This window comes from Amblyomma maculatum, unplaced genomic scaffold (assembly GCF_055883805.1).
Source record: "Amblyomma maculatum isolate TAMU_Amacu unplaced genomic scaffold, ASM5588380v1 scaffold_28, whole genome shotgun sequence".
Lineage (NCBI taxonomy): Eukaryota > Metazoa > Arthropoda > Arachnida > Ixodida > Ixodidae > Amblyomma > Amblyomma maculatum.
Window position 1 is genome coordinate 1,916,378 of NW_028146753.1, and position 22,846 is coordinate 1,939,223.

At 44.4% G+C, this 22,846-nt stretch overlaps 1 protein-coding gene across 2 annotated transcripts in view; it reads right to left on the reverse strand.

Annotated features, from left to right (window-relative positions):
- LOC146170909 (uncharacterized) overlaps nt 1-22,846 on the reverse strand; it is a 66,067-nt gene that overhangs the window by 41,047 nt on the left and 2,174 nt on the right. For both annotated transcript variants that reach the window (XR_014703078.1, XM_084586722.1), the window contains exon 2: nt 472-617. Coding sequence is in view for 1 of the 2 variants with exons in the window: in XM_084586722.1 (XP_084442848.1) it covers nt 472-617 (146 nt within the window). In the remaining variant the exon portion in view is untranslated. The remainder of the gene's footprint in view (nt 1-471; nt 618-22,846) is intronic.

Below are 22,846 nucleotides of genomic sequence, written 5' to 3' on the forward strand. Positions count from 1 at the left end.
TGCAAATTCTGCCCTGATAACAAGAACAGGAAGGTTACAAAGAGTTTGTTATGTGGGGAACTCTCGAATTAGCAAGGCGGTACCATCAAACTTGCGGTTACCTCATACATTTTGTTTATAAAACATTTGGTGATAAAATATGTTAAGAGGCTATGGATGTTGTACTAAACTTTCTCTCTCCTTCATCTTTAGAATAACTTTGAGCAAGATTTCATTGAGGAAGAAAATTTTAAATTCACGAAAAAGACATGTTGCACATTCTGGGCTGATAACAAGAACAGGAAAGTTACAAAGAGTTTTTTTATGTGGGGAACTCTCGAATAATACAGAAGTGTTCAAATTAGAATATTTTCAAGGTAAAAAAAAATTGGTGAATTATGCGAAATTTTCAAAAAGTGGATTTGCTCTACATGCGGTTAAAATGAAGCAGGTCTCAAAATAGGTATACTTTTAAATTGCTCTACCACTTACGTGCCTAGGGCATAAAATTCAATTGTTCGTTTATATATATTTCCCGATTCCACACCCAGAAAATTGGACTTCATGCATTTTGCATTATCTCTTCCCCAATCCCTCGGCGCTTGACGAAGAAAGACTGTGGACTGATGTCTGAGTATCTGAAATGAAAAAAAAAAAAAACATTTAGCAAGCGGCTCATAGCATCTGCTTGCCTGGAAATATAAAATCAAAACCCGCATGATTTTAACTTAATTGTAATTGTACAGCAGCGCCATCAAAAAAATCCAATGCCCACATCCCCGGAATTGAAGAGTTTTGAAGAGTACAAATTGCATGCCTTGCACACGAAACCATATATGCCTGGCCTTTAGTTCTGCAACGAGCTTCACTCACAGCACGAATCACATGTGATCCTCCAGATATCCACATGGCTTACATAATTGCACTGCGTGCTTATGATAATATGTGTCGCAATCATCGAAAGGCCATCGGATTGAATTCCCTCATTATCGAATTTTTTTATTCGACACCCAGTGTTTGAACATGTGAACATTTTAGTCTTCTGATATATTTAATTGCGTATTAATTAAAGTTATTAACATTTTGCATCGCTCTAATTTTATGCGTGCTTTTTGTGGCGTAGCTTCAACTTCAGCGTTAAGATTATTCAAACTCTGCGCGAGTTTATGTGCGTGCGAAGTTTCGCGGATCCGGAGCGTCGATTTTCAATAACTATGGAGGATTTTGGTCCCGGTGATCCATATTTTGCTTGAGAAGAAAACGTAATTCTTTCTCCGACCTCAGTTGAATAGAACTCATTAATCCTTTTGAGAGAAGTGGTTTTTAAATTTGAATTTATTTAGAACATTTTTTGTTTGACAAAGTATTACATAAAAATTGTCATCATTTAGGCTCTGTTATTTAGCGTATCTAATCAAGAACATTTCATACTCCTTTCAAAAGTGTGTTCTCGGCAGTTCGCAGAAGTATATCCTGTTCTTCAACAACCAAGAAGGCTGCGAAGACACATCCTCAGGAACCGCGAACAACCTTTTACAAACACCTAAATGTATTTAAGAAGTCCTTGGGCTTAGGCTAGTTGGACCATATTTTGTGGAATACGTGCGCTGCTTGGGCTTCCAAGGACAGGGTTAAAAGACTACAGAAAATACCAAACACAGTCGACAAACTTTCTTTCGTTCATTTTCAGAAAAGGAAAGATAGAAACACGTGAGCATAGACTGATAGATATAAAAGATAGATAGAAACAACGCAGGAGTACAATGTACAAATAGGAAGTCGTAAAATTAAAACACATGCAATGTAACTGATGACTATGAAGCTTGGCTGGAGAGATAACGGTGCTGCCACATCCTCCCTGAGCATCCAATACACACATATGCGTTAAACATACTCATGAATTGTTTTCATGTTCTGGGCGATATAAATCTCAATAGGTGTGACAGCAACCAGAAGAGAAATAGTGTAGTTGCCTTCAGAGCCTGATAACGTTGAGGAGGCTACTATTACTGACTCCCATTTTTTGTTGCCTTCAGTCGCGGCTACGTTTTGCAGGATATGCAAAACCAGGCGCGCTTGTGTTTGAGACAGCGGTTCGCTCTATTTTATGGGCTCATCACAGAGCGGAAATTTTTTTTCTGTACTCTAAAGGACGCTCGCTACTAAAACTTCCAGCTTGCCCTATTTTAACGTAGGGCTTGCCATAGAAGAGTGTAATTTTATATTGTGTTGAGCAGATAACGAAAATTCGAAAATGGCAAACCCCACACCTTTTTTTCTCCGCTGTTGTTCTACCCTATTACCTTCCTGCATGTCCTTCCAAATTTGTGAGAGAAATGCAGTGCAACCAATAACCTAAATTTCAGTTCAATCTTTTTCAACCTGTGCGGAATTCTACGAATGTTTAACAGCGACCGAAATAGGCTGCTTTTCAGCTTTTCAACATTTATGTTTTTCAGAGATTGCTGTCTCCTAGTTAGTAAGTCTTTCAGGTAAGTCTCTCTACACAAGGAAGAAACGTCATGAGAAACCGAGAGCCACTCTGACTAACGAATTTACAATCGCAAGCTTTCATTCATTTTATTCGGACATAATTTAGTCAGTATTTACTTCACGAAGGGGGTTGCGTACCCTCTATTTATAGCTTTGCGTTCTCGAATTCATACGAAACAAAGAGAATTGTATTGTTTCTGGAGGCGTCCGACTCGACAATGGGTTCCTCGGCATAATTCAAGCACTCATATACATTCCAACAAGGTATTTTAATTTGAAAATTCTGCAATCACTATTCTGGCGTAAATATACCTCCAGAGAATGCGTGGTGTTTCAGTAGACATCATGACAGGGTCATAAATTGTATTGCAGGTTTGCACATCTGTGAATAATATACAAGTCTGCAATTGTACTCGCACATTTTAGTGTCTAAATAGCGTGCATATTACAAAAGGTACATAAAAATTGGAATCGGAAGACTCCTAACACTGGCAAAGTCCGCCATTTTGAAATGCTCGCGGGACGTCAAAAGAGCATTGACGGCAGAGCGTTACCTGAAATGCAGGTCACTCTATCAAAGGACATGTCTCCTTTTCTTTTGTGGACGATAGGCATAGGGGTCCTCCCTCATGCAGTAGTGTTAGATAAACGTGCCACTGCAGCAAACCGTAAAGATTAAGGTATGTTTTCTTTGGCATAGTTATGGCGTAGTCACAGCTATTAGTCTGCGTGCTAAGGTATTCCTCAGATTAAAGACGCAAGGAACAGGTCACATTGCACCGGCTACGAAGCCAGAACGGCCTATGATCGCCTATCATCATAGTTTGATGTTTTCGACGCCGCAACACCGATAGAGCCTATCAGAGGACGGTAGCTTGATATATTTTGGTTAGGTCGGAGGCCGAGCGACAATTTGAAGCCCGATCAATCAAGGGCCTGAACAGTTAGGCTTGTCTGTGGCGTAACCTTGTTATAAACAGCTTCACTTCATATGTTGACACTTCAGCACTGATTAGAAATGAGCTTGGCCTGAAATGCCAGTCCGCGCCGACCTGGCGCCGACCGCGCCGGGCCGCGAGGTTCGGGTCTCAAAAAGGGTTAGTACAAATAGCGCATTCGCAATGTTTAGCAGTTGCATTTGGCCATCGAGTGCAGTTTGGCAAAAGTGACTAAACCTCGACGACTCTTTATATTACCAAACGCATGCATATCGAGTACGAAGCGTCCATGTACCCTGTCTGGCGAGCAATGCTGAAAGAAGCCGGCAGTTGCCTGCGCCGCTTGTGGACACTCGGCGCTGGCACGAAAAGTAACCAATGTAGCATCATCGGCGCTTATTAATTGGCGCGTGGTTGTAATTAACAAGTAAAGCTGCAGCTGGTATCAAACGAAGAGAAGTGTTTCGGCACTTCTGGCTCAGTTTGCGTTTTGCCGTGCATTCGAGCATCATACAGCCATTTGCATAATAATGCAATGTTAACGTACATGTTGGTGACGCAGTCATAATCCACGAATCGGAACATTCCTGCTGGTGGTTTAGGCTCCCGCACGAATTTGCAAAGGTGTATGTTCACGTTAAAGCACTCAGGAGTCACTTAATGGACCAGTAGAAAAAAATAAAAACAAGGTTAGGCTCTACAGCCGGCCGCAGTTGCACGCGCGCTGATGCTGGGGAGGCCAAACGAAGACAACGGCGGCTGCGCGATTATTGGTCCGCGCGTGAAAGTGTGCGGGTAGAGAAGTATTAAAATTGCGTTGGGCTTCGTGATAATAAGAGAGAAGAGGTTGAGGCCTCGCATTCTTTCGTGCGCTGGCCGTGACAATCTGAAAATTGTTCTGCAAAAAACTTCAACCAGCCTAAACTACCACGCGCATGCAAAAATAACGTTATCTCAAGCATAAGCGAGGTACCGCTTCATTGAAAAATTTTCCGTGCTAGTCTATTGTCACAAGGTATGCCCTCGCGTCAACACATGCTTATTTGGATTTTGTTCGGATTTGTCTCAATCAGCAATCACCAATACGTATAGCTCTAACTCCTCCTTTCTTTCGGGAGCGAATGGTCGAAGTACACGTTGGGCGTGTCGCTTTTAATATGCTGACGCGCTTTCTACTATAAACTCAGGTTGTTCTCCTAACATACTACTACTATGCTGCGGATTGTAGGCTTACAAATAGAGCATAAGGCATCGATTTCGGCCTACTCAACAATCTCTAGACGAAACCAAGGGCCAAGTTTGCAGTTCTCCGATGATCACAAAGCTGGTCGTTTATAGTGAAGGTTTCTAACAAAAAGAGAGAATGCGCTAATAACTAATTTCGCTCAAAAACCTTCGCGACCTTCCGCAGTCCACGGTGTATGGAACCATCTCTGTGCAGCTAAAGTCAAACAGCAGATGACACGGGGACGAGATGTCGTTGTGACATTAGCAATGAACGCACCCCAGACAGCAAGCTGCTTTTGAAATAACTGAAAACATTATCTTCAATATATCTGATGTACTAAGGAGCTCATATTTTGAGGATTTGGTCTGGGTGGGGAGCTTGACGTTCCAAAGGGACTCAGGTTCTGTGAGGCGCTGCAGTAGAAGGCACAAACAATTTCGACTACGTGGGGTTGCTTAACTTGCACTGATAGCACACAGCACACGGGGGCCTTTGTATTCCCCCCCCCCCCCCCTCCGAAAAACGGCCGTCGAGGCCGAGATTCGATCCCGCATCCTTCGGCAGAGTATTGGACACAGTATATTTTGATGAATTATAATTTCGCATGTGTGGACTGAAGTCAATAGCCAGCTTATGCTGAAAAGTTAGCTGTCTTCACCTCTTTCAACAAAATTAAAGCGTACATCTGTTCCTAGTTTGTTAAATTTTAATGCTCTTACCTTGATCAAGGGAATGGAATGGGTATTGGCGCATTCATTGCATCAATGTAGAGCCACGTGTAGTTTACAGAGGCAGTCGAACGCTACCCTGACAACTAACTGAGCTTTGAGTTGTGAGCACGGTCCCGTATGTTGAGAAGGTCCTTTTTTAGCCGAAAGAAAAAGTCGAAACCGTTTTATTTTTTGTGCGTGTGGGCCATGTGCTCTAGTTGGATTCCCACAACCAGCTTTAGGGTATGGAGGAGAAACGAATACTTGAGTAAGACTGCGGATTCAAAGAATAATCACGGACTAATCACGGAATAATCATGTAATGCAAACCCTAAATAAATAGTGCCTCCAAAAAACTGATAAAAAGTTGTGACTTCATAGCGGAACTCTCTGTGCTTGTGGATACTTGAGAATAATTGTTGGGTAGGGGAAACTTATCGTAAAGAGTTATAAATAAGCTGATAGTTTACAATGACAAATATAAATGCTGAAAGAGAGCTTTTGTCGTGCTTCCTTATATGAAGGGCATGTCTAATAAAATAGCATAGATTGCCGAAAGGTTCAAAGCCAAGGCTGTACTCACTATTCCTCGTGTATTTAAAAGCATACATAGAAAGGTTGGTCGGTTTCAACCAGCAGTTGAGGAAAATGGGCACTCTCGTTCAGCAACTGGCACATTTTGTAGCATGCAAAAACGCGGCTTTAAAATAGACTCCCCTTTATGTTGTGGCTCGTCTTCCGTAGGACAGCCATGACGTTACCTAAACGAGAGGCTACATGACCACAAGAGAAATTGTCGCCCTGGGGGTCGTAAAATTTGGTCAACCACTATGTTAAACACAAATGAAAACTTTTGTTGCAATTGCTGAGCTCCAGCCGCGACTAGAAAAAGAAAAAAGAGACAAACCGTTTAAGCGTTGCGAATATTATCAGACTTTCAAGGCAACTGCGTTATTTCCCTCTAAGTTGCTTTCGCCCAAACGGAAATTGAAATTTTCCGACGTGACAAAACGTTTTCATGAGTAAGTATACGCGCGTCTATGAGTTTTGGCACGCCGACTCAATGTTATTACGCCGCATTTGCCTCAGCTGAGCTTCAGAAACATTTCTTAGATTTCATGCCTTTTTATTTTTTAGATCCCTATCTGTGCGGTTCACTCCTGTGTGACATACGTTGCCAATTTTACTTTTGTCCAGCTAAACGCACGCTCTTCGCTCCTTTTTTCCAAACACGACTTGATTTTGCACAAGTGTATGTTTCTTTTTGTCGCTACCTCTTTAAAACAAGATAAAAGTAATTATATCACTAAATATAGTCTGTCCTTTGCTTACTATATATTTCGAGATAATGCAAATTGTTCGTATTTCTATGAAGAATATAAATATAGGTAACTGATTAGGGGGTATATAGTTACGACATAGAGGAAGAACAGTTGCATGGCGTTAAAGAGGTCTTCCAAATTCGAGAGGTTGGAAAAGCACATTACCGCGAGAAATATTTTTTGGGATCAATTCTGCTTTTACACGCGTTCCAAAGGAACCCTGGCTAGAAACAATGTACACAGTTGTGAAAAAAAAATAGCTGCATTAAGAAAGAAAAGAGAAAAAAAATTACAAGGGTTCAACGCTAGTGAAGCAACTATTGAGAGATAGCCTTAGCTGCGGGTGGCCGAGCGTTCATTTTCTCTTTTTCTTCTTCTTCAGCCCATATATAAACCCCCTTTAACCAACCCTTACGAACGTGCAGTAGTGGCCTATAGGGGTAACGTGAATGCCAGGGTCCAAGCAGGCTGATTCTGACATAACCGATCCATGTGAAAAGAGAGACCCAAGTTGGCAGCTCCTACCAGCCCGTGTGTCCCGTGGGGTGTAACGTCAGAACGTCACGTGGGCAAGACGTAACTGCAGTCGGGTCACGCGAAGGCTTGAAAGTGCGAGTAGTATTGATTTCACAATAAGAGAATTGAGTTCGAAATAGAATTCGAGCTTCCATCATATGGAACAGCATCCTAGTAAGCTCGCCACCAGTCCCTGCCAAAATAAATAGAAAAAAGGTGGAATTACCTATAGGAAAACTTAACTGTGCGGCTTAGCCCACCGTATTTTTTTCTGAAATATACAAACTGAGATCACAGTTAGTGAAATCTCTCTGAGGCGATAAACATGTGTTTTGTACACGGGAGCAGCCAACAAGGTCTCATGCCGTCGTTACACGTTTTTTTTTTCGACACTTTACATATCATGCCACATCCCCAGTCACGTGGGTTACTTTTATGATGGTGGAAAAAAATGCATTCTTTTATTGACTCAAGCCCCTTTTCAATACTTGAGGTCCACGTGAGAAATAGAGTAGTTGCAGTGATTGCAGCGTGTTATTAGCAGTACGTTCGATGAGAATAATGTGTCACAATGTGATTATTATACATATAGATAGGTTATAACTCAATGGCCTTATGAGTTCGACGAGAATATAGAATGACAAATATATTCGTAAGAAATAAAACATATTAATCACTTATAAATTACTTCTAAGTGTTGTGCCCTCAAGAACAAAACTTTTCAGATCAAAGTCTAGCGGATCATCATGCTAAACAAGACTAGATGCCTTTTTTATTATCGAATGCGTTTTGTCAGTCCTGTTGGCTTCCTAAATATACTTAGCTATCCTGCTTGGGCTTCACAGTAGACCGGCCCGTTAGGCTTAAGCTCCAAGCCGGAAATGACAATGATCAGAGAAATGCGGGAGGACCCTATGCCAACCATGCCCTTACCGCCTAAGCCATTTTTTTTTCAATAAATGTTCCCTAGAACTGTGACTATATCGTTGAAAATGTATAAAGCATACTTCAAAGCCATCGCAAAGGACACAACAGTATTGTTTAGGACGTTAAGAATATATCAGGCCATACAGGTTGAGAATTGATCGTTAATATTTGCTAGCCAATTCCGGCCAACACAAGGCATGTTATGTGCAGTTTTTCCAGCCGTCAAAACTCAGTGGACAATATCGACCACCATTACCCAGTCATATTCATTGTTGTAAAGTCGTCAAAACTTGCGGGGCCACATCCACCACTGCATGCCAAAATATATTCAATGTAAATAAGCCAGCTATAAACCGTTTTCGCGGCGAGGAGGAAAATAGCCTCGAACCGGAACGCGCTGCGCGGCTCCTCCTGTCTGGTATGTGGGGACGCGGGGACAGCAGCGAGGGCGGCAGGGCATTCTACAGAGAAAGGGGGCACGTTGCAGTCTTTTGCACACAGAGTGTCTTGCATAGCCGCACAGTACCTAAGCTGATTAGCTGATGCGAGCGATGTGATTTCTTTCTCTGTTCTTTCTTCTTTCGCCCCTTTCTTTCCCTCATTTCCCTGAACGTTTCATTTCCGCCGGCCGCAGTTAAGCTGCTAAGAGCTGCCGCGGTTAACGCAATCTTTTTTTACTCAGTTGTTTGCGTTAACAAAAAAAAAATAACAACCAAAAGGAGATGATTAAGAGAAGATAAAAGTATAACAGCGCTGGTATGCTTGTTCGTTGCTCTACACTGTTCCACTTGCAACTCACTCAATTGGGCTAAAACGAGCAGCTTCTGAATTTCAAGCCCCAACTGAAAATGTTTCGCTTTGGCAGCCTTTCGTGAGAGTTCCAAACACTGTGTTTGTGGAGTAGGGACCGGAAAAACTGAATACCCGTACAACAGCGGCAGACTTTGGGCAACAAGCGGATGATACACCTTGCGGCAAATATTTACGAGATGCCGCCAGTTAAAGAAGAACTATTTTGATTCAGTCACCTGAGGTTAATGCAAGTATGAAAGAACGTGTCCCACTTGAAGACAACGATATACTAATGAATTGGTTGTCAACTTATTTAGTGAAACAGCGCTAAAATATTTTTTTTAAAAGCACGCATCTCGTAAGATTTTGCTGCCTATAATAAATGAGATAATGATCATAGGAATAGCAGCGATTGCTTGCAGTAAGCAAACCTTGCGACGATAAATGGACTATATAATTGTTGACAAAAGTAACTTTCGATGAGGTCATTATAGGACATAATTTAAGGTCCCTATTCCATAGGTATCATTTGTCCATTTTATCTTTTATTTTAATGTCAGCATGACGGCAGCGTCAGACAAACGCAACTAACGCCCAGTCAGAGAAATTGCAGGATAGCAGCTTCCGCTGTTGACAAGTCATCGCCACTCCCCGCACATACCGGCAAGAAGGTGGTCGAGTCATGTAGGCAATGCTGAAATCTGATTGCCTGGTAGAGGATGCTTGAACACCCTGCCTGATTTTCACCCAACAGAAGTAGCCAGGGTAGAGTAAATGGATCCGAAATGGATAATGGATACTTAAGAATAGAAAAAAGTGGAGGTGTGGGAACTTCCGCAGTAGCAGCTCAAGCACTAAAGAGTATATGAAGGATCGGTTGACCCAACAAATCTAGCGCGATTAGCATTGCTCCTAAGCGTGACATGTAACGGCTGCATTCGCTTTCTTTCTTTCCTCAAATTGTTACGGTAAGTCGTCTCTAGAAATCATTTAAGAATAAAGAGTAGATCGAAAGCTGCCATCACTGCCAGTGGTGCGCCGCCGCCTCTCTGTGCCACATAAAAGTTACACACTAATTGAAATCAGGCTTGTAGCCTTCAGCCGACCAGATCAGGAGCATAATTTTTTGTCATTTCTGACCGAATAGCTTCGCTGCTACTGAAAACTTTTTTCTTTCAGCTAGGTGCTTTCAGAAACAAAAATTTGAACGCGAAAGCTCAAAACAATGCCGATTTCCGCTACATGCCGCCTGTTCCGCAGATGGGACCCCACATACACGCATGGCGGTTTTTCGCAACTCGGCCGCTAGGTGGCGCCACATACACAAAGTGGCAGCGCCCATGATAAAACGGTCTGTACTAACAGGATCATGTCAATCAATGCATACAATAATGAGTGCAATGTTGGCGAGCCATCGCAGCTACCCATAAAGTATCCACCACTATAACCCATAATAAATACAATATTGGGAAACCATCTCAACAAGTAGTAAAATATTTACCATCGTATAGCAGTGAATATTTCAAGTTGACAGGCCATCAATGACGGCAAGAGAATATTGATTACCCTCGGTACAGATGTATGGTAATTTGACAAGCCATAACACTTCTTCAGGCAAAATCGACCATTGTAATTGCGGATATACAATGCTGGGAAGCTAAAACGTCTGGCGAGAGGATATTGACCAATGTATGCCAAGATACATTCGATGCTCACAAGCAATCAATACTGACGTTGCAATATTCACGAATGTTTGCCATGATAGCTGAAATGCTGGCCAGTCGCCACAGCTCATTGGGCAATATTGCCCACTAGCACCAACAAGTATACACGGTTGGGAAGCCACTAAGGCCGGTTGGGTAACAATAAACAATATGTGCCAAGATAAATTCAATGTCGACAAGCCGGCTATACTAGCAGGACAATATTTATCATTTTATGCCATTGTCGACCATATTATTTGCTGATATCCAGAATGTTGGGAAGCCGTCACGTATGTATATCGAGATATATTCGATGTTAACAAGCCGCCAATACTGGCTGGACAATATTTACCAATACATGCCATGATATGTTAAATGTAGGCCAGTGAACTCCCTTTGTTGGGCAATATCGTGAAACTGAAGATGCATACAATGTTGGCAAGCCACTAAGACTGGCGAGATGATATTGACCAATGATGCCAGGCTATATTCAATGTCGACAAGCATATATACTGGCAGAAAATATTTATCAATGTATGCCTTGATTCGCGAATTATGGGCAAGAGATTGCCGATGGCTGGGTAATATTGGTCATAATATATCGTAGTGTATACAATGTTGGCAAGCAGTTCTATACGCAAGGTCATTATTGCCTGTTGATAGCCGATGAATGCCAGTCATGGGGGAAACATGTAAATCACTGGTCTAAGAGAGTTCAATGTTATCGCATGGCTGCACAATTATTGGTCCATCATTGGCAACGCCGGGCCAATGATGGACCAGGCGTCGCCATTCAATATCCAATATCGGGCCGATCGCACGTGCTACCTGGGTTCCTTCCTAATGACAGAGCTAGTCTTTGACATGCTATGGTGCGACAAAGCAAATAGCTGACTTAATTTGACTCGAAGGAAGCTAGGTGTTTTTTTGGCGTATCGATGGCGCCCTCGCTTTACGGTCTGACGAGCCAGAGATTAGTTCCCCTGATTTCAGAAGAATTTTTACTTATTTGCTAATTTGTATTGTTCTCGCCGAGTTCTTTCCGAGCAAAACAACAATGCCTACACAGATTTCCTTTAACTCGGGGTCCTTAAAGTTATTGCTTTTAGGCAAACCAGTTCTTAAAATATTTTCGTTGATACTGTGTGGTATGCTAAAAACAACTACTCCATAATTACATGTCTTATCACCTCATGAACTCTAGCTATCTATTTACAACCGCAGTTACTTCTCCGGACAGAATAACTTCCTCTTGAAAATTAAGAGCAGTAAAGGCGAAATGACGTCCTTTTGCGCATTTCATTTTGCTGTTATATGGCATCATCTATATATTTGGAATTGGACGCCTTCTTATCACTTTAAAAATCGAGATAGTGTGTTGGTTATTTGTTTTTAGAGTTCATCGATTTACTCATGCTTGAAGCTGATAAGTATGTTTTGTTATCTTACATTCGTGTTGTTCTGTTGCAATATATACCCCGTATTTATTGTACTATTATATCCACTGACGACTTGTAATTTGCAGTCGAACGTCGCTGCTGAGTTTGAGGCTTTCATCTGTACAATATCAGACCTGTATTTTATTTCCTGTAACAAATAAATATTTATTTTATTTTAGGTGGTGCGCTCTCACGTTGCCCAGTCCTATTATAATATACTGGTGGAATGTCTGGTTCATTGTACGCCACTAGACAGCGGCTTCAGGCTTCATTACTTCAAGCCGCACAGAAGGCGCTCCGTAGCAGCAAGGAAAATGTTTACCACTGTTCCGTTCACGCTTGCTGATGTGCTGTTCTCTAAACATATAATGTGTAATGAAACTGATGTCTACAGCGCGGTGGCCCGCTTCTACGCTGTTTTACTTGGACTGGATCTCCGCGGCAGTTCGAGAAACTGAACAAAAGCTTCATGTGCTGCTACATAAAACCTAACGATTGATGAAACAGCTCCTGACACGCACGCAAACACATGCACACGCGAACACGCAATACCTATACAAAGAAACGTACGCGCACATGCAGACACGCACGTGCCCAGACACTCATGCTAAGACATAAGTCGCCAAAGCGCGGAAATTAGATCGCAGATAAGCACAAACATGAGAAGGTGTGGACGCATGCACTCATACGCGCGCAAACACAGGTGGGCAAACTAACACGCATTCTCGCACTCAGTTCAAGATACACACGCAAACACACAAGCGCGCGCATTCGTACGCAACGACAAACCACAAAGCAGGCCTATGCTGTACAGTATATGCAGCTTATTGTTTACGCCTGTTTGTGGGACCGCTGGTGGGGAAGAGAAGAGCGTTGCGACTGAAGCACTACAAAGACCTAGGCAGGTGGCGTTCTACACAGCGCCGGCAAGTAGTGGAGAAGGATAAAATCTATGGAAAGAAACAGTGTGTGGAACTATTTCGAAAGTGAAAAGGCAGATCAGGAAGGAAGCTTTCTTTGATAACTCAAGAGGCAGTGCCATACGTTTTGAATCAAGATTGGGGTGCCTTAGAACTCGCAGCTACAAAACCAAATTTAACCGTGGAGATGACACAAGTGCAGTATGCGGTAAATCCACAAAGACAAATAATTATTGTATACTCGAATGTGATGGTAGCCATCCGGAAGTCGTTGCAGGCGTTGTAACTCTTTTTGAGGCCCTTGGGTTTCCCTCCAGCTTCGCGAGCCATTCAACTAATGAAAACTGGTGCTTATTTCGAGATCAGCTAAAATATACAGATTCATGTGTGCCCAAATGTACAATAACATCTCGTAAAAGCGACCCATGGTTCTCTCGGGATGTTGGAAGACACCTAAACAGGAAGAAGAGAGCGTATAGAAAAGGTAGTCGGTCAAATGCCCATGAAGATTGGCAGAAATACAAGGAAATTTCCAGGCTTGCCGAAAAAACAGTTGCTGATGCGAAAAAGAAATATTTTAATTGCACTTTCCCAAATCTTTTAAAAACAGATCCTAAGAAGTTCTGGATTATGGTAAATCCTAAGCAAAATCAGTCCATTCCAGCCATGACAGGGACGGATGGCAACATACTACCACCAGAGGAGTGCGCCGAACACTTTAACAGGCACTTTGCCAGCGTATTCACACAAGAACATCCAATCTCCGATTCCCTTACGCTCCCCAGGCTAAGAATCCCGTTCGCATACCCGTCCATTATCATCACCGCCCATGGCGTGAAGTGCGCTATAGACCGTCTACCGTTGAAGATTAGCCCAGGGCCCGACGGCGTGAGTGCTAAACTTTTAAGGCTAACAAGTGAGTTTTCAGCTTTTATACTTTCCCTTATATTTCAACAATCAATTGATTCTGGATGTGTACCTGATGACTGGAGATTAGCCTATGTTCTACCAATACCTAAATCTGGCGATAATACACTTTTCAGCAACTACCGGCCTATTTCGCTAACTTCAATCAGTTGTAAACTGCTCGAGCACATTCTTTACTCCCACATTATGGCCCACCTGAACCAAAACAATTTGCTGATAAACAATCAGCACGGTTTCCGTCCGAAGCTTTCATGCCAGACTCAACTTTACGAACTAGTAACAGACATTCACACTTCATTGCATCTGATTCATTATGTGGATGGCATCTTTATCGATTTTTCAAAGGCTTTTGACCGTGTACCTCATAAACGATTACTAATGAAAATACGCAATCTGGAGTTAGATAATAAGACAATAAAATGGCTTGAATCATTCCTCACCAATCGTCTTCAGGCCGTTAAACTGAACAGTACTATTTCCAGTCCAGCACCAGTCAGGTCTGGTGTCCCTCAAGGTTCGGTAATAGGCCCGCTTTTATTCTTAATATACATTAATGATATAACTGATAATATTACTTCTACAGTTCGGCTTTTTGCCGATGATTGTATAATCCACAGAGATATAAGCAGCCCTAACGACACAACTAATTTGCAATCTGACTTAGACAAGCTGACGGCATGGTGCTGCAACTGGCAGATGCAAATTAATGCAGAAAAGGCTTAACATATAAAGTTTTCTATAGGTTCAAAGTCTTCTCCCAATATCGACACTATAAATAATGGTTTAATAGACTCGGTCTCCTCGATTAAATACCTTGGCGTCCACCTAAATTCTACATTAACATGGACTGACCACATAGAGCAAATTACGTCTAAAGCCCCAAAGAAACTTGGCTATCTCAAGCGTCGCTCATATCTCGCCGACAGGGACACCAGACTTGAAGCTTATAATTTCCTTGTACGTGATTCTCTGGAATATGCATCAATAATTTGGCACCCTTATCAAATCACCCTAACTAACATTCTTGAATCCGTCCAAAATAAAGCTGCTCGATTCATCTTGTCATCCTATTCACTATATCAAAGCGTTTCATCTCTAAAGGAAACACTCAACATGCCATCCCTATCAGTGCGCAGAAAAATCACCCGTTTATTGTATTTTCATACACTTTATCATAATAGCACACCGTTCACCCGGTCTCATATTTCTCCAGCCCTTCATACGTCACATCGCGTTGATCATGCCCATAAAGTTAAACCAATTTTTGCCCGGACGGAATAGTACAAACATTCACCATTAATCTTATGAATAAAAGAATGGAATGAACTGCCACCCAGAATCGCCGCGATAACAGAATCATCTTTATTTCAGTCAGCATTGAAAACCTACCTTGAATCATTACACTCACAGTAAATGTTTTGGACCACTCTGCCGTCTCTTTTCCTACCGCTGTCTTCTTTCTTTTGCATGAATTTTCCCCGCGATTGCACTAAACTCAGTTTCTAGGATATAATGCTATGTTATCTCTGGGTGTGGTGCTATATGAGTGCTACTTCACCATCTCCATTGGTCTGTTTGTTCTTCTTTTTTGTTGTTGTTTGTTTGTTTGATTGATTGTTTCTTTAACAATGAATTGTATTCTGGCTTATGTTCCCCCCCTATGTAATGCCCCCAGCGGGCCTTTAGGGTATCTGAATAAATAAATAAATATAGGGGGAAAACGAGCACGATAGTAACTGATACGACCCCGTTTTAAACGGAACGCTCCTGTATTCCATCCATCCATCCATGTTCGACATGCTGAAGCATGTCATGAAATGCTGAAAACGCCGGTGTGGGCTTGGACTACCGTGAGCGAACAATCCTAATGAAAGCTACGAAATGTTAATATTCAGGAGCATGTCAACAATGTCACGGACTTTTTTGGGCATGGGTGAATGGGAATGAAAAAGAAAAGCAATTTAAAGTTCAGCAAGATGTTGAAATTAGCTTGATTTCAACTAAAATTATCGATGCGTTTATTCTAATCAAAGAAAAGTAATTGCGCTGTAAATATAACTGGGGAAATTCAGGTTACGCTGAGATTAAAACAGCGGACGGCAAGACGACACATAGGTAATAACATTTTGCTCCGAGCTGGTAAAAACTGTAATCTAGTGAATCCCTCTCATCTGACCTAATGCCTTTTCTTATAGGCGACTACAAAGATGTCCAAGCGATTACGAGCACGCAGAGGAATGATATGTTACGCAAGAAGACAAATTTTATCACAGCGCATGGCGTGTAAAGTATGCCAACTTACGTCACCTCATTTGAGTCCGCCAGCAGCTTGAACGTGGTAGCCCGTACAAACAAATAGTACATTAATTATTTCAGAACTCGATGAACTCCTCAAATTCCTGCGCAACGCGATTTAGAGAGTGACAAAAGGTTTCCAATCGATGTTGACGCTGGTTGTATTTACACCGAGCGAATAAACAGAGGAGAAAGAGAAAAGGCGGTTAATCGTGTGAAATTTTCTGCGCGATTAAACTTGACCATTGTTAGTGCTCAATACTGGGCGTGAAAGAAAACCGTAATTGGTATGGCCTTTACCTCTTACAGGCATACTTTGCATGACAGTAAAGTTTTTGGTCATTGTTACCGTGACGCTTTATGTATATTATTTGCTCTTACGGGTGCTTGAAACATCCCATCGTTGTCGCCGCGAAACTCTTGCCTCTATGTTTATCATGCTGATTCCTATAGTAGGTACTCAGATAATTTTATTGGCGCCATTTTGCGGTTCAGGGCAACAGGTGAAGGAGTGCACGCCACAGAAGGCGATGGTAAGACGATCAGTTTTACTTCCAGCATTTCGCTGTGCTAAATGCGCCACAAAATGGCTGCCACTATGATGAAGGTGTGTATAGTCCCTATGAGATTGGCTGCATGCATTCTATCTTTCAGATGATCTCGGCGGAATTGCTACTGGGGAGCTCACTGTCGCACTTTTTCTGCAATCAGACCATCTCAACTGACTTGATATGCAGTATTTAGCTAAATAAAGGCGGTCAATATTCTATTTATTTTGTAAAAACACTGAAGCAAATGAACCATTTTAGGAAGACGAATGTCTCTATTGAGCTCGTTCATGTTCATTGCGTAACAAACGACCGTAGGCAAAGAAATACTTATTTGGCTCACATCATCGGTACCAGGTTTGATCCCTGGTACCGCCAAGTATGATCACCCGTGCCGCCGGGTACACATCGGTCTCAAATGGGTGCAAGATTTCCCGCTCTTCTGGGCTGAAATACTTGGGAAAAGGGGCCATGAACTAAAAATGTTGGTTAAAACAAAAGCTGAATTGTGACCGACTAATTGAATAAGAGGCAGACGCGTAGTGTATTGCTTTGTGGGTTTAAGCGAGAACGAGGCAAAACCATGACCCTTGTTTTGGAAGAAGTGTTTGAAGGGAGCTGTTGATAACTGGGCAGCTGAGTATAAGTGCTGGTTCGTGCGCTCCTTTGCGCCTTATCACCGTATTCTTGTCATATTCTTTTTTTGGTTATTCACTTTTCTGTTGTTACGACCCTCTCACTGTAACCATAATATTCCGCAGCGGGAAGCGCTCATAGCATGGTCTTTTCGGCCGAATAAATTAAAGATGCAAATATCGATTGTTGGCTCATCGAGAATGCACTTGGGTAATTTATACTAAATGGGTCACTCGTAATCCGCAACGAGGAATCTTGCAGCTGTATATAAAGCCTGTAACTACACTTTGCGCCTAACACGGTATTTTATTCACGCTTTTTTCACAGAGCGTCACTATTTATTTTGCTTGGTCACTACAACGACCACTTTGCGTGTCCAGCTCGCTAAACAGCCAAGAGTGAACGCGAAGTATAGACATCGAACATGCCATAAAAAGCCTGCATCTTAAGTGAACATGTATGATGATGGAGGTGTGTATCCTTCGGCTGCATTCTAAGCGGGCACTCTGGCCCTGCGGGAAGCATTTGTGTTTTTGCATTCAGTTATATTACCGAGATCACTCCCCCACATCCTGCTTAGAGTTGTCAAAGATAACATTTTAGAAGAAAAGAAATATCGGTCAGCAGTCTAACTTCTCCTGACACTTGCACTTTGTTTTATATGATTTGTAATATTTGTGTTCGTGTAATGATATGCTGTAGTGTATATGTAATATTGTAACAGTTGTGACACAGAAACAACTACTGTGGCCGCTGAGCGAGAGCACCGAGACAGTTAAATCAGCGAACGTGGGCACCCGGAACGGGGCCCATACTTTAACATTGTCTACTTCGTCCCATTGCGCTCATTCTTCTTTTAGCTCTAATGCACGTGTCACTGCCCCCTCCTCTGGAGCATCGCCCCGATGCTGTGTTACCGTCAGACAGAAGAACGGGGTGAAAAAGCATTCAAGAGTTACATCACGAGTTTGGCATCACAGAATAGACTACATGCAGCCTTAAAGGCAGTAGGGGGTTCGCTGGTAGTATGGCTTCATGCGCACCACATGCACAACACCACTGCGCTTGCCGTTGTGCGATAAATGAGCCGGCGAGACTGGTGCAACTTCATACATTACGTTGCTGAGGCGGCGGATAACAAGGTAAGGGCCGAAGTAGCGGCGCAGTAATTTTTCGGACAGCCCGTGGCGACGAACGGGCGTCCAGATCCACCCGTAGTCGCCCGGGTTGTAGGTAACGTAGCGGCGTCCAAGGTTATTGTGGTCAGCATCGATCTGCTGCTGGCGGTGAATACGCTGTCTGGCCAGTTGCCGCGCTTCTTCCGCGCGCTGTAAATAAGTGTCGACATCGACATCAAGTTAAATCTAACAGTCAGGGAAGTCCACGGGTAGCATAGCATCCAGGGGGGTGGTTACCTAGCGACCGAAGACTAATTCCAACGGAGTGAACCGCGTCGTTTCTTATTGCGCGGTATTATATGCGAATATTGAGTATGGAAGAATTTGGTCCCATGTTTTGTGCTCGACATCAACATACATGGAAGGCATGTCGGTCAAGGTCCTGTTGAGGCGTTCCACCAAGCCATTTGTCTCTGGGTGGTAGGCTGTTGTTTGTCTATGGCTGGTGTGCGTGAGCCTCAGTGCGGTCTGAGTGAAGGGAGCTGTAGATACAGGTCCACGGTCGGTAACAATAGCTGCAGCAGCGCCATGACGCAGGACGATGTCGTGGACAAAGAATTCGGCGACTTCAGCAGCAGTACCCCTTGAAAGTGACGCAGTTTCAGCGTACCGTGTCATGTAATCCATCGCGGCCACAATCTACCGTTTTCCAGTGGAAAACTTCGGAAAAGGGCCGAGGTGGTCTGTGCCAGTCTGCTGAAAAGGGATCTTTGGGGGTGTTATAGGCTGCAGAAAGCCAGCTGTTCTCAGAGGAGGAGATTTGCGTAGTTGGCAATCACGGCATGGTGCTACGTATTTACGCACTGATGGTAATAAATTCGGCCACTAGTACTTCAGCTGAATCCCCAGTGGCCGGTGGTAGGTTATCATGACAAGCGATCAAGTTACCGGGCTGTACCTGGAATGGCACAACAAGCGGAAACGTCTCCCTGGTGCTGTCAAATTTGCGCTGTAGAGCACTCCACGCCGCAGAGTGAAGGACCGCAGCCCACGACGAAACAAACGGGGCACACTAGCATTAACACCCTCCAGGCACTCAATGAGTGGCGACAACTCAGAGGCGGTCCATTGAAGCTGCGCAATACGGGAGATGCTAACGGCACAGCGGATAGGGCAATCTTCGGTGACGTCTTGCGTAGCCGGTTACACGGGCGCTCGTGATAAACAGTCTGCGTATTGGTGCTGCCGGCCCGACTTATAGAAACTGTCATGTCGTACTCCTGTAACGGGAGGCTCCACCTGGCCAACCGCTCAGAAGAATCTTTAATGCTGGCTAGCCAGCATAACACGTGATGATCACTAACAACACGAAACGGTCACGTGTAGATGTACGGTCGAAACTTACTCAGAGCCCAGATGACGGCAAGACACTCTTTTCTATCATCGAATAGTTCCTTTTCGAACGACAAAGTGTACGGCTCCCGCTCTTTAGGCGAAACACGGTCTGGACGCTGACAAACTGGTGGCGAGGCCGCGTCGATGACGATGCGATGCTTGACTACCGGCGTACGTCCGACCTTGAAGCTCGTCGCGAAGCAATCTTTAAAATCAAGTAGCAGGGACGACAGAAGGTTCTTCTGATCAGGTGACAAACCCGGGTTGATTTTAACCTTCTGAAGGGCTTTGCGTGGTGCGGCATCGTCGTGAAGATTCATCTCCACGGGGCACAGACTCGGCAACCAATCTACATCGTGGAGGAAGGTGACAGCCGTTCCCTTTGCGAGGTGCTAAATTTCATTGGTGAAATTCATCAGGAAAACTGGCCCACAGCCGTCATTCAGGTCGACAAGACCCCGCACAATAGCCATTCCCTTCTAGAGCAGCAGCGAAGTGTTACTGCCTTCAATACCTTTGTAGTCGTGAAACCAGTCGTTCCTTACTAACAACCAGCACACTGGACCGTGGTGACAGCATTACGTCGTCTTCGACAATACGCAGAGCGTTGACTCCTAGGACTTCTGTGTCACTGTGCGCAACGCTTGCTTGGTCGAAAGTGTGACTCACGCCTCGTGTAGGCCGATCACAGCCCCGTTTGCCTGTATAACGCCGAGGTGCAGGATCAAATCTCTCAAACACTCACGAAAGACGACGAATTTGCCGACGTAGACGAAACCGCTGATGCTGATTCGGGCTGTGGAAATTCCGGCCAGACTAATGAGGTGAGCTCCAGCCGTGCGAATGCTACGGCCCAACCATGGCGTCAAAATTTTGCTCACGTCCTGGGCGATGGCGTGGCTTTTTCACCGAATAATCTGCACCAGTATCAAGTAAAGCGACAGCGTCAGTACCGTCAATTGTCACACACAAATCAGAGGTAGCACGTCGGATGCGGTCACTACCCTGCCCCTGTGAGAAATCATCGTTACGGCGTATCGGCTGCGGAGGATCTTCAGTTTTCTCGACAGCAGCGGCCTTGCCTCCAGAGACAGCTGGAATTAGTTTTCCCGACGAGGACTGGGAGAATGCTTATCAGGATAGCCGGTGTCTCGGCGAGGACTTGGGGAACGGTAACGCCGAGGAGACGACGATCTAGTGTGATAACGGCCGTATGTTCCAGGCCTCTCACGAGACGACAGATGAGCTTCAATTTCGAATGGTCGTTCGCCGTTCCGTGGGCAAGAATCATCGGGCGCGAAACCACGCATGCCCACTCGGCGATATAGGCAGGCCGTGTAAAGATGACCCGCCTCACCACAGTGGTAGCAGAGGGGCCGCCGGTCTGGTGCACACCACACTTGACATTTCCGTGGCCGCTGATAGGCTGGTCGAGGAGGCAACCCGGCAAAACCAGACTGCTGCACTGCTTGATATTGACGGTACGGAAGTCCTAGCCAGGTGCTCTCGCCCGGCAGAGAACATATGCAAAGGTAGGCCTGACCTCATTCTGGGTAGAACCCTCAGGGAGTTGTTGCTGCGCTGCTAGGCGCACCTCGTTCCGGACGACTTGCGACAGCGATTTAATAGAAGGCGCCCTGGAAGGCCGCTGGAGGGCTTGTAGTTCCTCCCTGACGAGCGAACTGATTAGGTCACGTAAAGCGGCCACATCGCTCGCTCACTAGCGACACCGAAGAAACACCGGGGCCAAGCGATGTCTCATGCCGATTGTATTGCCTGGCTCGTTGGAAGATCGTTGTTTCCATGGTGGTCGCCTCAGTGAGGAATTCGGCAACAGTACGAGGTGGACTGCGCCCAAGACCGGCAACAAGCTCCTGCTTGACCCCACGCATAAGGTGGCAAAGCTTTTAACCTTCTCCTCCGCCATGGAGGGTCGGCACGCTTGAAGAGGCGCGTCATGTCCTCCACATACATGCGGACGCTTTCGTTGGTGCGCTGGTTGCAGGAGTGAAGCGCCGCTTCCGCTTTCTCCCGGCGGTCTGCGTTGGGGAATTTAGCTAGGAGATTTTGGCGAAATGTCTCCCAGGTGGACAGGTTGTTCTCGTGGTTCTCGAACCATGTCCTAGCGGAGTCTTCAAGCGCAAAAACACGTTATGGAGCTTACGGTCGTCGCTCCAAATGTTGTAGCGGGCGACCCGCTCAAAGGTATCCAGCCAGTCTTCCGCATCTTCGTATACATCGCCGTGAAAAATGGCGGTGTTGGCGACGTATTGTAGAGGATGGGTGCCGGGGACCTACTATCTGTGGCCATTTCTAGTGAGACCATCGGTCGATGCTGCGTCGTCCTTGTTGGGAACGTAAGAGGTCCGAATTCAGGTGACTGGCCGCGCAAGCGGCGGCTAGGGCGCTGATGAACCGGTGGGAGCTCCGTGTTCTTATCTTGTAAGCGTACGCAGGTCGAGAAGTGTATACCCAGCACGACTCCACCAGATGAGTGACAGTTGTTACAGAGAAACAACTACTGTGGCTGCTGAGGGAGAGCACCGAGACAGCTTAATCAGCGAACGAGGGCTCCAGGAACGGGGCCCACAATTCAATGCCCTCTACTTTGTCCCATTGCGCTCCTTCTTCTAGCTCTAATGCATGTGTCAATGTGTGGTTGTGCTGTACATCGTCAGACCAAGTGGTTCCTAATATTTGTGAAAAAAAACGTAGCGCCCGCTCCTATGCGGCGCTAATGTCTGCTTTATTGTATGTAATAAAAACGTAGGGGGAGAGGCAACAAAGCACTTCGCGTTCTTTTCCGTCTGCAGAGGCCGATATGAGGTGGACTTGCAAATGCAGCTGTGGAGTTTATTTAGAAATCAATATTTCTGAACCCACAACCTGCAAGGACATGACATAATTTAAAACAAGTGTGACTACACCGTACACTAATTCGTGATTGCGTCGCAATGCAG